The sequence below is a fragment of the Dipodomys ordii genome, unplaced genomic scaffold (assembly GCF_000151885.1).
Source record: "Dipodomys ordii isolate 6190 unplaced genomic scaffold, Dord_2.0 Scaffold92, whole genome shotgun sequence".
NCBI lineage: Eukaryota > Metazoa > Chordata > Mammalia > Rodentia > Heteromyidae > Dipodomys > Dipodomys ordii.
Genome location: NW_012267308.1, coordinates 2,559,732 through 2,575,447, shown reverse-complemented (window position 1 = coordinate 2,575,447; position 15,716 = coordinate 2,559,732). Strand labels below are relative to the sequence as shown.

Genomic DNA, 15,716 nt, shown 5'->3' with positions numbered 1-15,716 from the left:
CCTGCCGTGGCTGGCTTTGAATTGTGACGCCCAGACTTCAGTCTCCTGAGTACAGGCGTGAACCACGGGCACCCACCTTTGTTGTGGTTGTTGTTTAATCTGATGGATCTAATGCATCTGTCTTGGACACTAGATATTCCATCTCAACTTCCCCATTCTATTAGAAACATTTTCAAGTTTCACGTGAGTCTTTTTTTTTAAGTGGTACTGGGGTTTGAACTCAGGGCTTAGGCTTGCTTAAGCAGGTGCTCTACCACGTCAGTCAGGCCCTCAGCCTTTTCTGCTTTTTTCAGTAGGTTCTAGCCTTTTTCTCTAGCTGGTCTTGAATGTGTGATCATCCTGTTTTGCTTCCCATACAGCTGGGATGACAGGTGTGAACTACTAACAGCTATAGCTCCTCCCCGCCCCCTTGTCCTGGGACTTGAACTCAAGGCCTGGACACTGACACTGACACTGTCCCTGAGCTTCTTTTGCTCAAAGCTAGTACTCTTATCACTGGAACCACAGCTCCACTTCTGGCTTTTTGTTTATGTGGTATGAGGATTCAAACTTAGGGCTTCATGCTAGCTGCTAGGCAAGCACTCTACTACTACTAAGCCACATTCCCAGCCCTCAGCCTTCTTTTAAAACTGGTTGAGATGAGATTTTTGCCTGGGCTTAAACTGGGCTTAAACTGACCTCAGCCAATGGCTAAGGACTGCAAGGCTCTGAGTTTGATCAACATGTTCCTCCCCAAAATGTGACTATTTAAAAAGAACTTTCTTAATTGTTTACAGTATTATTAAAATACCTGAGGATGCAGCAAAGTTTTAAGTGAAGAATAAAACGGAGCAAAGTTATTCTGCCCTTGTGTGTTGAGACTTTTTGTGTGTGTGTGTGTCCGGTCGTGGGCCTAAACTTTGGGCCTGGGCGCTGTCCCTCAGCTCTTCAGCTCAAGGCTAGCGCTCTACCACTTGAGCCATAGCGCCACTTCCGGCTTTTTTCTTTGTGCTTATGGGGTGCTGAGGAATCAAACCCAGGGCCTCAGGCATGCAAGGCAAGCGCTCTACCACTGAGCCACCTTCCCAGCCCCATGTTGAGACTCTTGAGATGACTGCTACATGTCAGGAGTGTCTTGGATCTTTGTACTTCTTACATCTAGTTACTTTGTAGTTAAGTGTGACCTTTATTATTGACATCAATTCTCTAAAGCTTTCAAACTGTGGCCCGCTGAACTTTGTGTGATTTTCAAAGTAGTGTTTTTAGTTTTCTCTAAATGTGTGTCTGTAACTTGTTCTGTTCAAACTGCTGCCTTAACGATAGTTGCCGTTTTTTGGCCTTATTTCCAGAGCTGATTTTTCTCTTTTCTCATTGTTTTGTGCTAGTCCTGGGGCATGAACTCAGGACCTGGACACTCCCCTTAGCTTTTTCACTCAAGGCTAGCACTCTACCACGGGAGACATGACTTTACTTCCGCTTTCTGGTGGTTCATTAGAGAGAAGAGTCTCACAGACTTTCCTTCCCAGGCTGGCTTTGAACCACAGTCTTCTAGGATTACAGGCACGAGCCACCGGGTGCCCAGCTTGCTTGGCTTCTTACTGTCTTAAATGTGATCTTTCAGACCTATGACTGTCACTTCATGACTGCTCACTTCTGCAGTGCACCTGACTTTGGCATCTAGGAGTATTATGGGCTTGGGTTCTGCAAGTGCCAGTCTCTCCTGTTCTGTGTCAGGCACCCCTGGCACAAGGGTCTCTGGCATCATGCTGCCTTCCATGTTGGCTTCTTGAGTAGTTTTTAGGACTCAGTGCAGGTTGGTTGTTTTGTGGGGTTGGAGAGAGGAACTGGGGTTTGATCTTAAGGCTTGAGCATGCTAAGTAGCTCTACTACTTGAGCCATGTGCCCCACCCAGTGTTGCTTTTTGTTTAGTTTTGCTGGTCCTGGCGCTTGAACTCAGGACCTGGGTGCTGTCCGTGAACTTTTTTTTTTTTTTTTTGGTCAGTAGTGGGGCTTGAACTTAAGGCCTGGGTACTGTCTCTGAGCTCTTGTTCAAGGCTAGTGCTCTACCACTATGAGCCACAGTGCTGCTTCTGGTTTTTGAGTGGTTAATTGGAGATAGAGTCTCACGGACTCTCCTGCCTGGGCTGGCTTTGAACTGTTGACCTCAGATCTCAGTCTCCTGAATAACTAGGATTACAGACAGGACAGCTAGCACCAGCTTCCTGAACTCCTTTTGTTCAAGGCTAGTGCTCTACTAGACATGCTTAATCCACAGTGCCACTTTGTGCTTTATTTGGGATTAGGGATGAGTTCATGCTCCGGCTGTCTTTGAACCATGATCCTCAGGTCTCAGACTGAGTAGCTGGGATGACAGGTGCCAGCCACTGGCGCCCTGCCAGGGCACCTACTGTGCCCTCTGGGTGCCTAGCAGATGAGTCTTCACCACCACTCCCTCTCCAGGGAACCCACTGCAACTCAATACAACCAGGTACTATTTGGTCTGTGACACTAGACACCCCTTCCTCAGTGGCTGCCATGTGATCGCTTTCCAGGCTCATTTATGTTGCTGGCAGGGAAGGCCACATGCTGAAAGTGCTGTCCTACGTTAGCGTCAGGCGCCTCACACCTGCCCCAGCCCTCATCTTCTACGTGAGTACAAACCCACCACCACCACCACCACACTTGCTCTTGGGGGAGGCCCCTTGTGCAGCAGGTGAAGTCCTCCTCTTGTGCTAGGTTCATGGCTTTAAACAAGCCAGGGTTTGCTCATTCCATGACATTAAAACTTCAAGACAACCATGCCCTGGAGTCTCACACCTGTCATCCTAGCTACTCAGGCTGAGATCTGAAGATCACGATTGGAGGCCAACCCCTGTGAGACTTGTTATTTCCAATTAACCAGCAAAAGGGAGGAAGCGGAGGTGTGGTAGCATGCTCAAGCGGCAGAATGTCAGCCTTGAGTAGAAAAGCTAAGGGACTGTGACTAGGTCCTGAGTTCAAGCCCTAGGAGTGGTGTGCAATGTACCTGTGTACACACACATACATATATCCCAAGATCCCTCTTTAAAAATTCTACCTTCAGATACAAGTCTTCCTGCACATGCGCTGTGTGCTACATGTCCTAGTAACACGTATGTAAGGCCACGCACCGGCGGGGCGGGGCGGGCAGGGCGGGGCGGGGCGGGGCAGGGCAGCATGGGGCACTGGCAACAGCCTGGCACATGGAAGTCATGAGGTCTCCACCCCCTGCTAGCTGGGGCTTAGAGTTGGTATGAGCTGTTTTAGGCACCTATCTGCTGCCCTTGACTTCTCTCCCCACTACCTACTTGCCCTTTGGGTAGGGAATGCCCCAGGTGACCAGAGAAGACCTGAGTTCTGGTCTAGGGCCCGTCATCACAGCTCTGCAGGTCCTGGGCAGGTCATGGAGTGGAACTCAGAGCCTAGGTGCTGTCCTTTATTTTTGCTCAAGGCTGGCACTCCACCACTTGAGTCATGGCTCCACTTCTGGCTTTTTGGAAGTTAATTGATGAGTCTCCGGGACTTTCTTGCCCAGGCTGACTTTGAACCACAGTCCTCAGATCTCAGCCTCCTGAGTTAGCTAGGATGACAGGCCTGAGCCACCAGCGCCCGGCACTTTCTTTGTACTTGAAACTCTAGACATAGAGTGCACCCTGCGTGAGCTGGCACTCCGGATGACATAGCACGCAGGAAGTTGCTCCGCAGGAAAGCAGGCGCTGACGGCCTGCAGCTCCCATCTCCTCCTCCACAGGGCATCATTGCCACCATCTACATCATCCCCGGAGACATCAACTCCTTGGTCAATTACTTCAGCTTCGCCTCTTGGCTCTTCTATGGCGGGACAGTTCTAGGACTCATTGTGATGAGGTTCACGAAGAAAGACCTGGAAAGGCCCATCAAGGTATGCGCTTGCTTTCCTGTCCCCCGAGTGCCATGGTCGGAGGGGTGGGGACATGGTTAACTTAGGATCCAACTCTCCAGGCTCCGTGGCCAAAGCAGGAAAGCCAGCAGTGGGACTTGGATGATGGGGCAGGAGGGTGAGAAATGTCACGACACAACCGTGTCACCCCTGGAGGCCAAGAACACCTCCAGGCCCCAAAGCCTGGTGGACAGCACCGCTGCTGGCGTGCCTCACTGCGCAGCTCCGAGGCGGGCGGGTGGCCCAGGTTGTCAGGGAGGTGGAACCATTGACAGCTTTGGCTTTAGGTTTGGCACACCCACTGACCCACCCCAGCAATTCACCAGGAGCACCACCAGACACTGTTGTCTGGGGGTTACAAAAGACCGGATTGCTGTAGCCGTGAATGACCCCTGCACACCCAGGGAGCAAAGCACGTTCACAGGAGGCTGGAGCGACACCCCGGGGGGGAGGGGCGCGTGGAAGCACGGCCCGATGACGTGGCGTTGTGTTGTAGGTGCCCATCGCCATCCCCGTGGTGGTGGTGCTCATCTCGGTGTTCCTGGTTCTGGCCCCGATCATCAGCGAACCCGCGTGGGAGTACCTCTACTGCGTGCTCTTCATTCTCAGCGGCCTTATCTTCTACTTCCTTTTTGTCCACTACAAATTCGCATGGGCTCAGAAAATCTCAAGTAAGTGTCCCCAGCTGCAGTCCCCGTCCTGCTCCCCAGGGGAGGCCTCCAGGCGCGTGCTGTGTCACCTCATCTTTCCTGGAAGTCTCCCAAACCAGGGGCGTGTTGTGTGTGTGTACTGGGGCTGAACTCAGGGCTGGGCACTGTCGCTTAGCTTTTTCCCCAGCTCAAGGCTGGTGCTCTATCACTGGAGCCACAGCTCCACCTCTGGCTTGGAGCCACAATCCTTCCATTTTGGCCTCCTGAGTACCTAGGTTGACCAGATGAGTCAGCTTCCCCCCAGGGTTCTTAAGCCATAGAGATCCACAAATGACAGAGCACCTCCATTCTGCAGTCCTAATCCTCAGCTAGGGCTGGAGGGCAAGAAGGTAAGGCGAGCCTTGGGCATAGCCCATGGGGCTGATGTACCTTTCTGAAGTTTGAGGAACCCCCTACCCCAAAGTTTTAGAATCCAGAGAACTGACTGCATGCCCATATGAAGAAAAAGACTGGGAAAAAAAAAGGCTGGGAAGGTGGCTCAGTGGTAGAGCGCTTGCCTTGCATGCCTGAGGCCCTGGGTTCGATTCCTCAGCACCACATAAGCAAAAAGAAAAAAGCTGGAAGTGGCACTGTGGCCCCACGACCAGACCCCAAAAAAAAGGAAGTCTATTTCCTGGCTGAGAATGTAGCGCACTTGCCTAGCATGCATGAAGCCCTGGGTTCAGTTCCTCAGTACCCCATACACAAAGCCGGGAGTGGTGCTATGACTCAAGTGATAGAGAGCCAGCCTTGAACAAAAGTTCAGAGACAGCGCCCAGGCCCTCGGTTCAAGCCCCAGACAGAACCGACCAAAAAAAAAAATTCCAGTCCTCAACTTTTTAATGGGAATGGGGGAGGACGGGGGGGGGGGGGGTGGAGAGAGAAATCAAAACGAGAGGGGGGGGGACTGAGCCTCTGGCTGCGTGCGGCCCGGCCACACCTCTGCCGTGCCCCGTCTCCAGGGCCAGTGACCATGCACCTGCAGATGCTGATGGAAGTAGTCCCCCCGGAGAAGGACCCCGAGTAGCGCGCTCGCCGCCGCGGCCCGGCCCGCCCCGCGCTGGCAGCACGTGCGCTTCCCGATGTGAGCCCATGTTTGTCTCGTATGAGATGTCCCTCTCATATGAGACTCCCGGGAGCAGGTTCTAGAAAGGTGACAGGTGCTTGCTTGCCAGTTAGCAGAGATGCTGTCACCAAGGATCTAGGAGGGTGCGTTACTAAGAAACAGTGTGGGTTTTAAGAGTAGGGCAGATCATTTTCCTAGCATATTCAATGTCCTGCCCAGTACTGGAAAATAACAAAGGGCCAATGTTGATTAGTCCCAAATCATGGCGAGGCCGAGTCACCAGGCCGCACGGCCCAACCAACCACCAAACCCAGTATGCCTGCAGCACAAGGCAGTGTGGGGAATAAAATCCTACTTTGTACATACTTGGGGAAAAGAGTGCTCAACTTTTATTTCAAACAATACTCAAACTGCAAAAGGCAGTCATGTCACAACCGAGAGTGGAAGTAGTGTTTTAGACACATTTGGAGAAGTCTTAGCAGTACAGAAAACAGAAGCGTTACCAATTGTAGTGCCATACACAGTATTCATCCATTTCTCTATTTGGACCTGGAGAAGGTCAGGCTCAGAGAGACCAAGGGTGCAGGGAAAAATTAAATCTAAATCAGAACGTCTGGCGGGGTGCAGTGGGGTGCACATGTCACTGCAGCTACTCGGGAGGCTGGGATCTCAAGACCGCACAGCTCATAGCCAGAATAGGTAAAAGTTTACCTGCAGGCTACACAGGAGACATGGCAAAGTGGAATGGAGAAGCACATGGGGCTTCAACCTCCAACAGCTTACCTGACCTTTCCAGCTCCTCACCTCTCCCAAGGAGGAATCGCCAATGGCTTCCAGGTGCTCTCACTCTGCTGTTCCTGGTGATTAATGGGGTCCTTTTTTGTGCCAGTACTGGTGTTTCAACTCAGGACTGATGCTCCTACACTTTCCAGCACTTTGCTGGTTAATTGGAGATAAGAGTATCACAGATTTGTCTGCTTGTGCTGGCTTCGCACCTCACATGTGAGCCCCTGTACCTGGCCACAAATCCCTTAAATCTTTGTCCCCGTTTGCCCAAGATTTCAGGAGCAGTTACCCGAAACAGCGGCTCTGCTGCTAAAAAGCCCTGGGCATGCCGAGGCCACTCGCAGCTGTCCTTGGGAAAAGGCCACTCACTCTAAGCAGCACCTTCACAGGCAATAGTACGTGAACGCAGTCACAGCAAAAAAGGACTGGCAAGCATGTGCTAGACGTGCATCTGTCAGACAAAAGCAGGGTTTTCCTGTGGCGCCTAGGCTGCCCTCGGTCCTCTGAGTGCTGGGATTATTGGGGTCTCCCAGACCTTGCTTCTCCCTTCCTTTGGCCATCTTTAATGTTTGCCTATTTTTAAGTCAATTAAATTGACTATCCCAGTGCCCCAAGAAGCTTCAGTAATGAGGTTCAGACGTGACTAGTTGCTTCCTCAGCCTCCCAGCGCAGCTCATTCACTCTCGCTTCCCGCATCCTCTGAAGAGCTGCTGCTGTTCTTCACCACCTCGGCCACTTTGCCCCACAGGCTTCTAGAATGTGCAACTGGAAGAGTCACACATCGTTAGCAATTTAAGCCTACACCAACGATCACACCCTTCCCGTCTTGCAGTGTGTATTGGCACTGGTTTGCTGTGATAGGAGGGAGACCTGGGTGCCATGGGCAGCTGGGGTGGAGCTGGTGTGTCTGTGGGCGAGGGCTGGTAGGATGCACAGCAGAGCATCTTTCTAAGGGGCCCTGCTTTAACCTCTCACTTGCTTAAAGTGGAATCCCTCAGGCGGGCAGGTGCTCAGGACCCCACGTCTCACCCTTGGCGATGGGGCTGTCCTCTTCACAGTCCTCCCAGTGGTCGAAGTCAAAGGTCACGTTAGGGTTCTGTGCAACACAACAGTACAGCTCAGCGGGTGGGTGTGGCACGGCAGAGGGCCGGCCGCAGCCAGGGGGGCTCACCTTGTGTTTGAGGAGGCCACGCCATGGCTCCTTCTTCTCCTTGGTCAGTGTGATAACGGGCTCATGGTTCTCAATGATGCACTTGCAGTCGTCCTTTACTATGTTGGCCTGCAGCTCCAGATCAGCCAGGTACGCCTTGTCTCCCACGGAGGCGCTGCGCACAGACAGCCGTCAGCCCAGAGCACGGGGCGTGGCCCCTCTCATGGCCTACCTGCCCACGGGACCCACCTGAAAATGACTCGGTCTTGAAAGTATTTACATCTGTAATCACGGACCTCCCGTATTTGTATCTTTAAGATGACGACATCCTCTTTTTGGAACCACTTTATTTGTGGATGCAAGCTAGAAGAGAAGGGAAGTCCTGACACGCTTGCCAGGCTGTGGCCGAGGGGGGTGCTCCCGCGTGGGTGGACATACCTTTTCTGATGTGGAGGTGCAGTTGCACTAGCAGAAGCATCTCTGGTGGGTGCAGATTCAGATTCTGTATAAAATTCAAAGTCAGCTTTTCCCCACAGGTTATCTGTATGTAAAACACTTTTCTTCCCCAATGTTGGGGACTGAACCTAGGGCTTTACACATCCTGGGTAAGCACCAGGCCACTTAAGCTATACCCCTAGTCCAGCTTTTGCTGTTGGGGGGGGGGGCGGGTGCTGGTCATGGGTCTTAAACGCAGGGCGCTGTTCCTGAGCTCTTTTGTTCTACCACTTTGTGCCACAGCACCACTTCGTTTTCTGGTGGTTCATTGGAGGTAAGAGTTTCATGGACTTTCCTACCTGGGCTAGCTTTGCATTGTGATCCTCAGATCTCAGCCTCCTGAGTAGCTGGGATTATAGGCTTGAGCCACCAGTGCCTGGCATCCATTTGTTTTTGAGATTGGGTCTCATTAACTTTCCTGGGGCTACACTCAAAAACTCATCCCTCCAGCTTCCATCTTCCAGACAGCAAGGATTACAAGCATACACCACCAGGCCTGGCTTACACACACTTTCTGGCACTGTAGGCAACTTTTAGATGAGGAATCATTAACGTAATAGGTAGTTCAAATATTCAGATGCAAAGAACGAGAAGAAATGAAAATGAGTATCACTTAGTAAAACATGTGAACATAAAAAAACAAGCATTAACAAACATTAAAATGAAGCAAGAAAGCAGAGGAAGGGGCCAGGTGCTGGTGGCTCACGCCTGTAAGCCTAGCTACTGCTGGGATCTGCTAAATGTGACTCCATAGCACAGCCACAGCATGCACAGCCACAGCACGCACAGTGAACTTACAACATAAGCTCCACAACCTAAACCATTTAAAGCTAGTATCCCACCAGTCTAAGGACACAGGGACAGCGGCTTTAATCACGGTAGCCCCAAGTGGAAAACAACCCAGTGCCACCCCATAAACTGTGCTCCTTCCTGTTACAGAAAATTACTTAGCGGTTATGTACAAGCGATCGCTTCTTGCAATACTAGATGTGAATTTTACACAGACACCCTGATGGCAGAAGCCCCAAGAGAGTTACGTCATGCTTCCCACTCGGCAAGGCACACGGTGACACGAGTGGCCAGATGGACGCTGGGGAGCTGCGTCTCATCCGCACGCGCCTGCCTGGGTATATGTTATGTGTCACAGATACAAAAAAGTGTTTAAAAAAAAACCAATAGAAACAGATAAAGTCAGCTTATGTCATCTTCTAACACTGACTCACCAAAAAATGGAACAGTCTGTGTCAACATCTCAAGAGCCAAAATGTGAGGTTTAATGATTTCAAGTCAGCATCCTTTCAGTAACAAGTACAAACCTGGACTGTGGTGAGCGGAGTCAGTCATGGAGCTGGAGCTGGAGCTGGACTTCCCTGGCGCTTGCGCCTCCTCCTGCGGAGCCCCAGATGCAGCAGCAGCCTCTTTCTCTGGGGAAGTCACCCTAGACCAAGAGGCCCTTGGTTAGCGCTGACCTCAGGAGGATCCCAAAGGCACTCATGGCCAGGCTCGGTCACCACCTCCACAGGCAGCCCTCCATGGCTGGTGACTTAAGGGCAGATGACAAAGAAAGTGCTGCCCAGTGCTGGGTTTTCAGAACCCCTCCCCCCCTTTCCCCCCTCCAGACTGGCTGGGATGCCGGAGATGGGACAACACAGGGTAAGGGAGTCCCAAGCAGTCAGAATGTAAGCAAGGGAACCCCCATCCTGGCTTGCTGTTGGGATTCAAGTACAGTGCTGTGGTTCAAGTGGAGTGCTAGCCTTGAGCACAAAAAGGCTCAGGGACAGTGCCCAGGACTGGCAAAAACCAGACACCACAGAGATGCGTGTAACTTAACACACAGGACCCAAACACTTGAGAAAGGAGACAAAGAAAGGCACTTCCTTACGTGGTCTGGCCGAGGCCACCATCACAAGCTGGCATGTCCGTTCCCTTGCAGAGCAATTTCAGTTTTTGCACGTGTTCTGAATTATCAATGCCCATCCCCGTGGACAGAATCTCTGCACGAACATTATAATCAATGATGGAAGTTTTCAGGTTTGGAAGTTTTGTAACATGCACCTTGAAGCATGAGGGGGAAAGGACATTTTTAGGAGTCCTGCTGAGCAGGTTGCCACTACAGCAAATGCTCATTTCACAGCGGAGGGGACACGGCACAGGCGCATGAAGTGTGGGGTCAACTCCTGGGATAAAATCCATACCCACGCCAGTCTGGACTGGTGGAACCACATTCAATTTCCTGTTTTCAAGATTCTTACTCAACTGTTTCACCTCTATAAAAAGGGCCTTCCCCTTTCTGTGTTTCAGACCATTTCCTCTGTTTTCCTTTTCTGCGACCACAACTTTCTCATCCATTTCAATTTGCACGAAATTTAGTCAACTAAGAATCCACAGCAGTGCAATCTGGTACCCCATCAGCCCCAGGCAGGACCTCATCTGCTTGGCTCACAGAAGTAACCTGACACCTGAACTACTAGCAAGGAGCAGGTAGTGAGCAGATGAGAAAGTGAGGATATAAAAGGCTATCTTTGAGCCAGATGCTGTTGGCTCGTGCCTGTTATCCTAGCTACTCAGGAGGCTGAGATGTGAGGATCACAAGCCAAACTGGGCAAGAAATCCAGGAGACTTATTTGCAGTCAACAAACAAAAAGCTGGAGCTGTGGCTCAAGTGGTAGAGCGCCAGCCTTTAGTGAAAGAGCTCAGGGACAGTGCCCAGGCCCAGAGTTCAAGCCCCACTGACCAGCATAAACACATCAAAAGGTATCTTTTATCTTTGGGTGCTCTGAGATAGAACCCTAGGCATCTCCGAGCATGGCACATGTCTTTAGGCTCATTTACAATCTAGATCGGAGGGACACATGGCGGGCACTGACTCGGGCGGGGCCTGCCAGCTGGGAAATCAACACTTGAAAAGGTGGAAGTAGAATTGCTGCATCTAAAGAACACCTTTGTGACACTTGTGTGGGAGTGTGTACCACACAAGTGTATGTACTGGGCCATGGTTTAAGATAATCTGTCAAACAACAAAACCCCACAACAAAACTCATGAGCAACACCTATGTATGAACACCACCTCCTCCAACACAACCCAAATCTGCCTCCAGTTCTGGAAGCCAACAGTTACTGAAGCAATCATTAGAAGAATATGCATCATTTTAGGAGATTTTAAGGAAACTGCACACTTACCATTGGGTCAATCCAAACAGTATTCCCCAGAGCCAATACTACTTTTGCATCATGCAATTTTCCAACGATTTTATGATGAATGTACCTAGTAACCTGAAAAAAAAAAAGCACTTAATGTAATCTGCAGCTTTAACGAAATACCTCTTTGCAGGCTGGGCCCGCGGCAGCTCAGACTTGGGTCCTCGCTACCCAAGAAGTGCGGTATGGAGCTGACGGCGGGCGGGGTGGGGGGCATGCTTCTCTCATCCAGTGATGTAGGAGGCTGAGACCAGGAGGATCATAGTTTCAGGTCACATCAGGGAAAAAATGTTCCTAAGGCCGGGTGCCAGTGGCTCACGCCTGTAATCCTAGCTACTCAGGAGGCTGAGATCTGAGGATCGCGGTTCAAAGCCAGCCCGGGCAGGAAAGTCCCTGAGACTCTTATCTCCAATAAAAACCACTAGAAAGCCTCAAGTGGCACTGTGGCTCAAGTGGTAGAGCACTCACCTGGAGCTGAAGAGTGCAGGGACAGCGCCCAAGCCCAGAGTTCAAGCCCCATGACCGACCAAAAAAAAAAGTTACTAAAACTCCATTTCAGCAGAGAAAGCTGCGGTGTGATACTGTCTCCCCAGCAATGGCAGGAACTACACATAGGATGGCAGTCTAGGTGGGCCTGGGAGAAAAACGGGCAGGAGGAATAGCTCAAGTGGTACACTGCCTGCCTAGCAAGCAAGAAGCCCTGAGTTCAAACCCCACTATAACCAAGTCCTCACACCCCTAAACCCACCTTCTGTATTCTTCCTGTGCTGCCTGATCTGTCTATAGGCGGCTCCATCACGGAGGGGGGGGGAGTCACAGAGCCCCATCCCTCAGTGGGGGTAGCACTGGGCATGCATGAGGTGGTGCTTTACCCCTTGACTCACAGATCCAACTCTGGCTTTTTTAGCCAGTCCTTGAACTCAGGATCTGGACATTGTCCCTGAGCTTTTGTTCTCAAGGCTAGTGTTCTACCACTTTTGAGCCACAGCTCCATTACAGCTTTTTGTGGTTAATTGGACAAGGACTTTCCTTCCTGAGCTGCCTTTGAACCTTGATCCTCAAATCTCAGCCTCCTGAGTAGCTAGATTACAGCCATGAGCTACCAGTTCCTGGTTCTCAGCTTTTTTGCCCAAGACTATGGCACCTTACCACTTGAGTCATATCTCTACTTCTGGCTTTTTTGTCGGTCATGGGGCTTGAACTCTGGGCCTGGGCGCTGTCCCTCAGCTCTTCAGCTCAAGGCGAGTGCTCTACCACTTGAGCTACAGTGCCACTTCCGGTTTTCTGGTGGTTTATTGGAGATAGGAGTCTCACGGTCTCTCCTGCCCGGGCTGGCTTTGAACCGCGATCTTCAGATCTCAGCCTCCTGAGTAGCTAGGATTACAGGCGTGAGCCACCAGCGCCCGGCCTCTACTTCTGGCTTTTGATGGTTAACTGGAGCTAAGTCTCTTACAGACTTGTCTGCTTGGGCTGGCTATGAACCATAATCCTCAGACCTCATCCTCCTGAGTAGCTGGGATTACAGGCATGAACCACCAAATCAAGTTGATTTTGGTGATTCCAGGTATAGTGTGAGGTACAGTTATTCAGCCTGGTGAAAAGTGATGGTGATTGACACATGGTGGTCGTCTCTCCTGCTATCTAGAACTTGCTGGTAGGAGCCTGTAGTTAAAGGTTATGGCTCAGGGTTGATTCGTGTGTGAAGATGGATTGAAATGCCGGAAGGAGGCAGGAAGAGCTAGATTCCTTCCATAGAACCTGCGCCAAATCTTATCTGTGCAAGGACATGTGGCTATGGATTGCAGAGACACTGCAAGCTGTGTGTGCGTGTGTGTGCATGTGTGTGCATGTGCACACGTGTGCATACACGTGTGATGTTACTGAGGCTTGAACTCAGGGCCTGGATGTTATCCCTTAGCAATTTGACTTAAGGCTGGTGATCTACCACTTGAGCCACAGCTCCACTTCCTGATTTTTGGTGGTTAATTGGAGATAAGAGTCTCAGGGGCTTTCCTGCCCAGAGATCCTCTATACCTCACTCTCTTGAGCAGCCAGAATTACAAACATGAGCCACCTGGCTTATTTTGTGCTTTTTGGTTGACAGACCAAGATAACTCATAAACGATTCTGGCTTGGTAGCAGTGGGGCTTGAGTGAGGACAGGGGCAGAGGTTCAGGAACCTGCCCTAGGGCTCGTGCCAGAGAGGCCCAGGGGCTGGTGGAGATGGGACCCTCAGACCCCAGATTCTGAAGGTGTCCCCATGTGGACGACGTACCCCGTCAAATGGCATCTACTTCCCTGAACACCCAAGGACATGGGACAATGACACTGCTCCCCCGGGGTGCTGGGGCTGTGGGGCTGCATCCCCACTTAACTCTCAGGCAGTCCAAGCCATGTGAGAAACTGAGGCAGGAGAATCATGTGAGGCTAGGAATTCAAGACCAGTCTGGCAATACAAGTTGAAACCTCCCCTCTTCCAGACCCTTACCTCAAAAAAGCCTCATTATATATGGACATATGAAATAAGTTCAGACAATGTGTAATCTGGGTGCATTTGGGGTTAAACATATCCTCCTAATTGACGAAAGAGGGAAAGAGACAATCAGTCACCTTAGGATTCCATTCCATCTCACCGTCGGCAGGTTTCACTCGGCACACAATGAACTCCACAGCCTGTGGGGGCAGCGTGCGGAAGCTTTCTGGGAGGCTCAAGAGCTGGTCCTTTGTCACCAGCCCCGTCCTGCCTTCATCCAGGAAGGTCACAAGGATGCTCCCCAGGCCCCCTGCATCTTCTTTCTGGCTCATCTCCAGCACCTGAACTCTGGAGCACAGCAGGCCATTACATGAGCAGAAGTTCCGAGAGGAAGTCATCTCTGCCTCAACCTACCCAGCACATGGAAAACATGCAAAAATGTGGCTGCACCACACAGGTGTGCTCTGCGCTGGAACTAACAAATGAAGACCTTGGAAAGCCTTCAGTGATGGACTATCTATATTACTCACGGGTGGTTCGAATGGGCTCAATCCCTTCATCAGAAAAAGGAACACAGCAAAGTTCTGAGGACTCTGACTCAAGCCTGAGTGGCACCTGCTGTATACACTGCCTGCCCAAGACCCCTCACTGGCACGGCCACAGCTCAGCGGGCTTGCCTATAAAATGCCCATCTGACGGGAACTTGGTAGAAATTAAACAAGGTGGAGTGGTGGCCTGGTGGACAGCTGGAGTGTGGTATTCTGTGTCAGAAGCCAGTGGATCAAGCCTCACTGTGTGTGGTGAAAATAAGTGTTCCACACAGCTTGAATTCCCTCATGTGTCAACGATGAACAGTGCTTTACCTGTGAAAAAATGTCTTCTCTTCCAAGCCATACAATCCCAAGTTCTCCACCTTCTCAACAGCTACTTTATTACTAGAATCCTTAAAATACTCATTCATTTCTGCCTTCAGAGTGACATAAAGATCCTCATGTTTATCAATGATACGACCAAAGTAATTTGTTGCATTTGAAATGTAAGAAGGTATTATCTGAAACAGCAGGAAAACGTTTAAATCACACATGTGCACACTTCATCTGCCTGACCTAAGAACTCATATGCAAACAGATTGAAAATTAGCCACAAAGGCCAGATACCGTAACAGAAGAAACCTTTACCATATTCAGAAATATTACAGTCTTGTTGGGAGCTGATGGCGCACACCTGTAATCCTAGCTACTCAGGAGACTGAGATCTGAGGATCGTGCTTCAAAGCCAGCTCTGGCAGGAATGTCCATGAGACTCTTATCTCCAATTAACAACCAGAAAACCAGAAGTGGCACTGTGGCTCAAGTGGTAGAGCACTAGCCTTTAACTGAAGAGCTGAGGGACAGAGCCCAGAGTTCAAGCCCCACAACCAACACCAACACTCCCCCACCAAAAAAAAAGATTCTTCTCAGGTAGAGAATGTGGCTTAATTGTAGAATGCTTGCCTAGCATGCACAAAGCCCTGGGTTCAATTCCTCAGCACCACATCAACAGAAAAGGCTGGAAGTGGCGCTGTGGCTCAAGTGGTAGAGTGCTAGCCTTGAGCTGAAGAGCTCAGGGACAGCACCCAGGCCCAGAGTTCAAGCTCCATGACTTGACAAAAGGAAGAAAAAAAAGAAAAAGAAAGAAATATTACAGTCTTGCTAAGCACCAATGGCTCATGCCTCTAATTCTCACTACACAGGAGACTGAGATCTGAGGATCACAGTTTGAGAAGCCAGCCCAAGTAGTAAAGTCTATGAGACCATCTCTAATTTATCACCAAAAAGCTGGAAATGCCAGTGTGGCTCAAGCAGAGCAACCAGCCTTGAGCAGAAAAGCTCAGGGATGGGCTGGGAAATTTGGCTCAATAGTAGATTGCTTGCCTCGCATGCATAAGGCCCTGGGTTCGATTC

The 15,716-nt window shown here is 50.6% G+C and overlaps 2 protein-coding genes across 2 annotated transcripts in view; one reads left to right on the top strand and one right to left on the bottom strand.

Annotated features, from left to right (window-relative positions):
- Slc7a9 (solute carrier family 7 (amino acid transporter light chain, bo,+ system), member 9) overlaps positions 1–5,665 on the top strand; it is a 12,050-nt gene extending 6,385 nt beyond the window's left edge. The window contains exons 9-13 of the mRNA XM_013026158.1: positions 2,440–2,477; positions 2,532–2,628; positions 3,749–3,898; positions 4,413–4,587; positions 5,568–5,665. Coding sequence (XP_012881612.1) covers positions 2,440–2,477; positions 2,532–2,628; positions 3,749–3,898; positions 4,413–4,587; positions 5,568–5,632 — 525 coding nt within the window. The 3' untranslated portion in view covers positions 5,633–5,665. The remainder of the gene's footprint in view (positions 1–2,439; positions 2,478–2,531; positions 2,629–3,748; positions 3,899–4,412; positions 4,588–5,567) is intronic.
- A 255-nt stretch (positions 5,666–5,920) lies between these two features.
- Positions 5,921–15,716, bottom strand: part of Tdrd12 (tudor domain containing 12) — a 50,116-nt gene continuing 40,320 nt past the window's right edge. Inside the window, exons 23-32 of the mRNA XM_013026354.1 lie at positions 14,637–14,824; positions 13,911–14,121; positions 11,283–11,375; positions 9,985–10,157; positions 9,419–9,540; positions 8,046–8,109; positions 7,857–7,970; positions 7,629–7,782; positions 7,487–7,553; positions 5,921–7,222 (exon numbers count right to left, since the gene is read on the bottom strand). Of these exons, the coding sequence (XP_012881808.1) occupies positions 7,131–7,222; positions 7,487–7,553; positions 7,629–7,782; positions 7,857–7,970; positions 8,046–8,109; positions 9,419–9,540; positions 9,985–10,157; positions 11,283–11,375; positions 13,911–14,121; positions 14,637–14,824 (1,278 nt within the window). The 3' untranslated portion in view covers positions 5,921–7,130. The remainder of the gene's footprint in view (positions 7,223–7,486; positions 7,554–7,628; positions 7,783–7,856; positions 7,971–8,045; positions 8,110–9,418; positions 9,541–9,984; positions 10,158–11,282; positions 11,376–13,910; positions 14,122–14,636; positions 14,825–15,716) is intronic.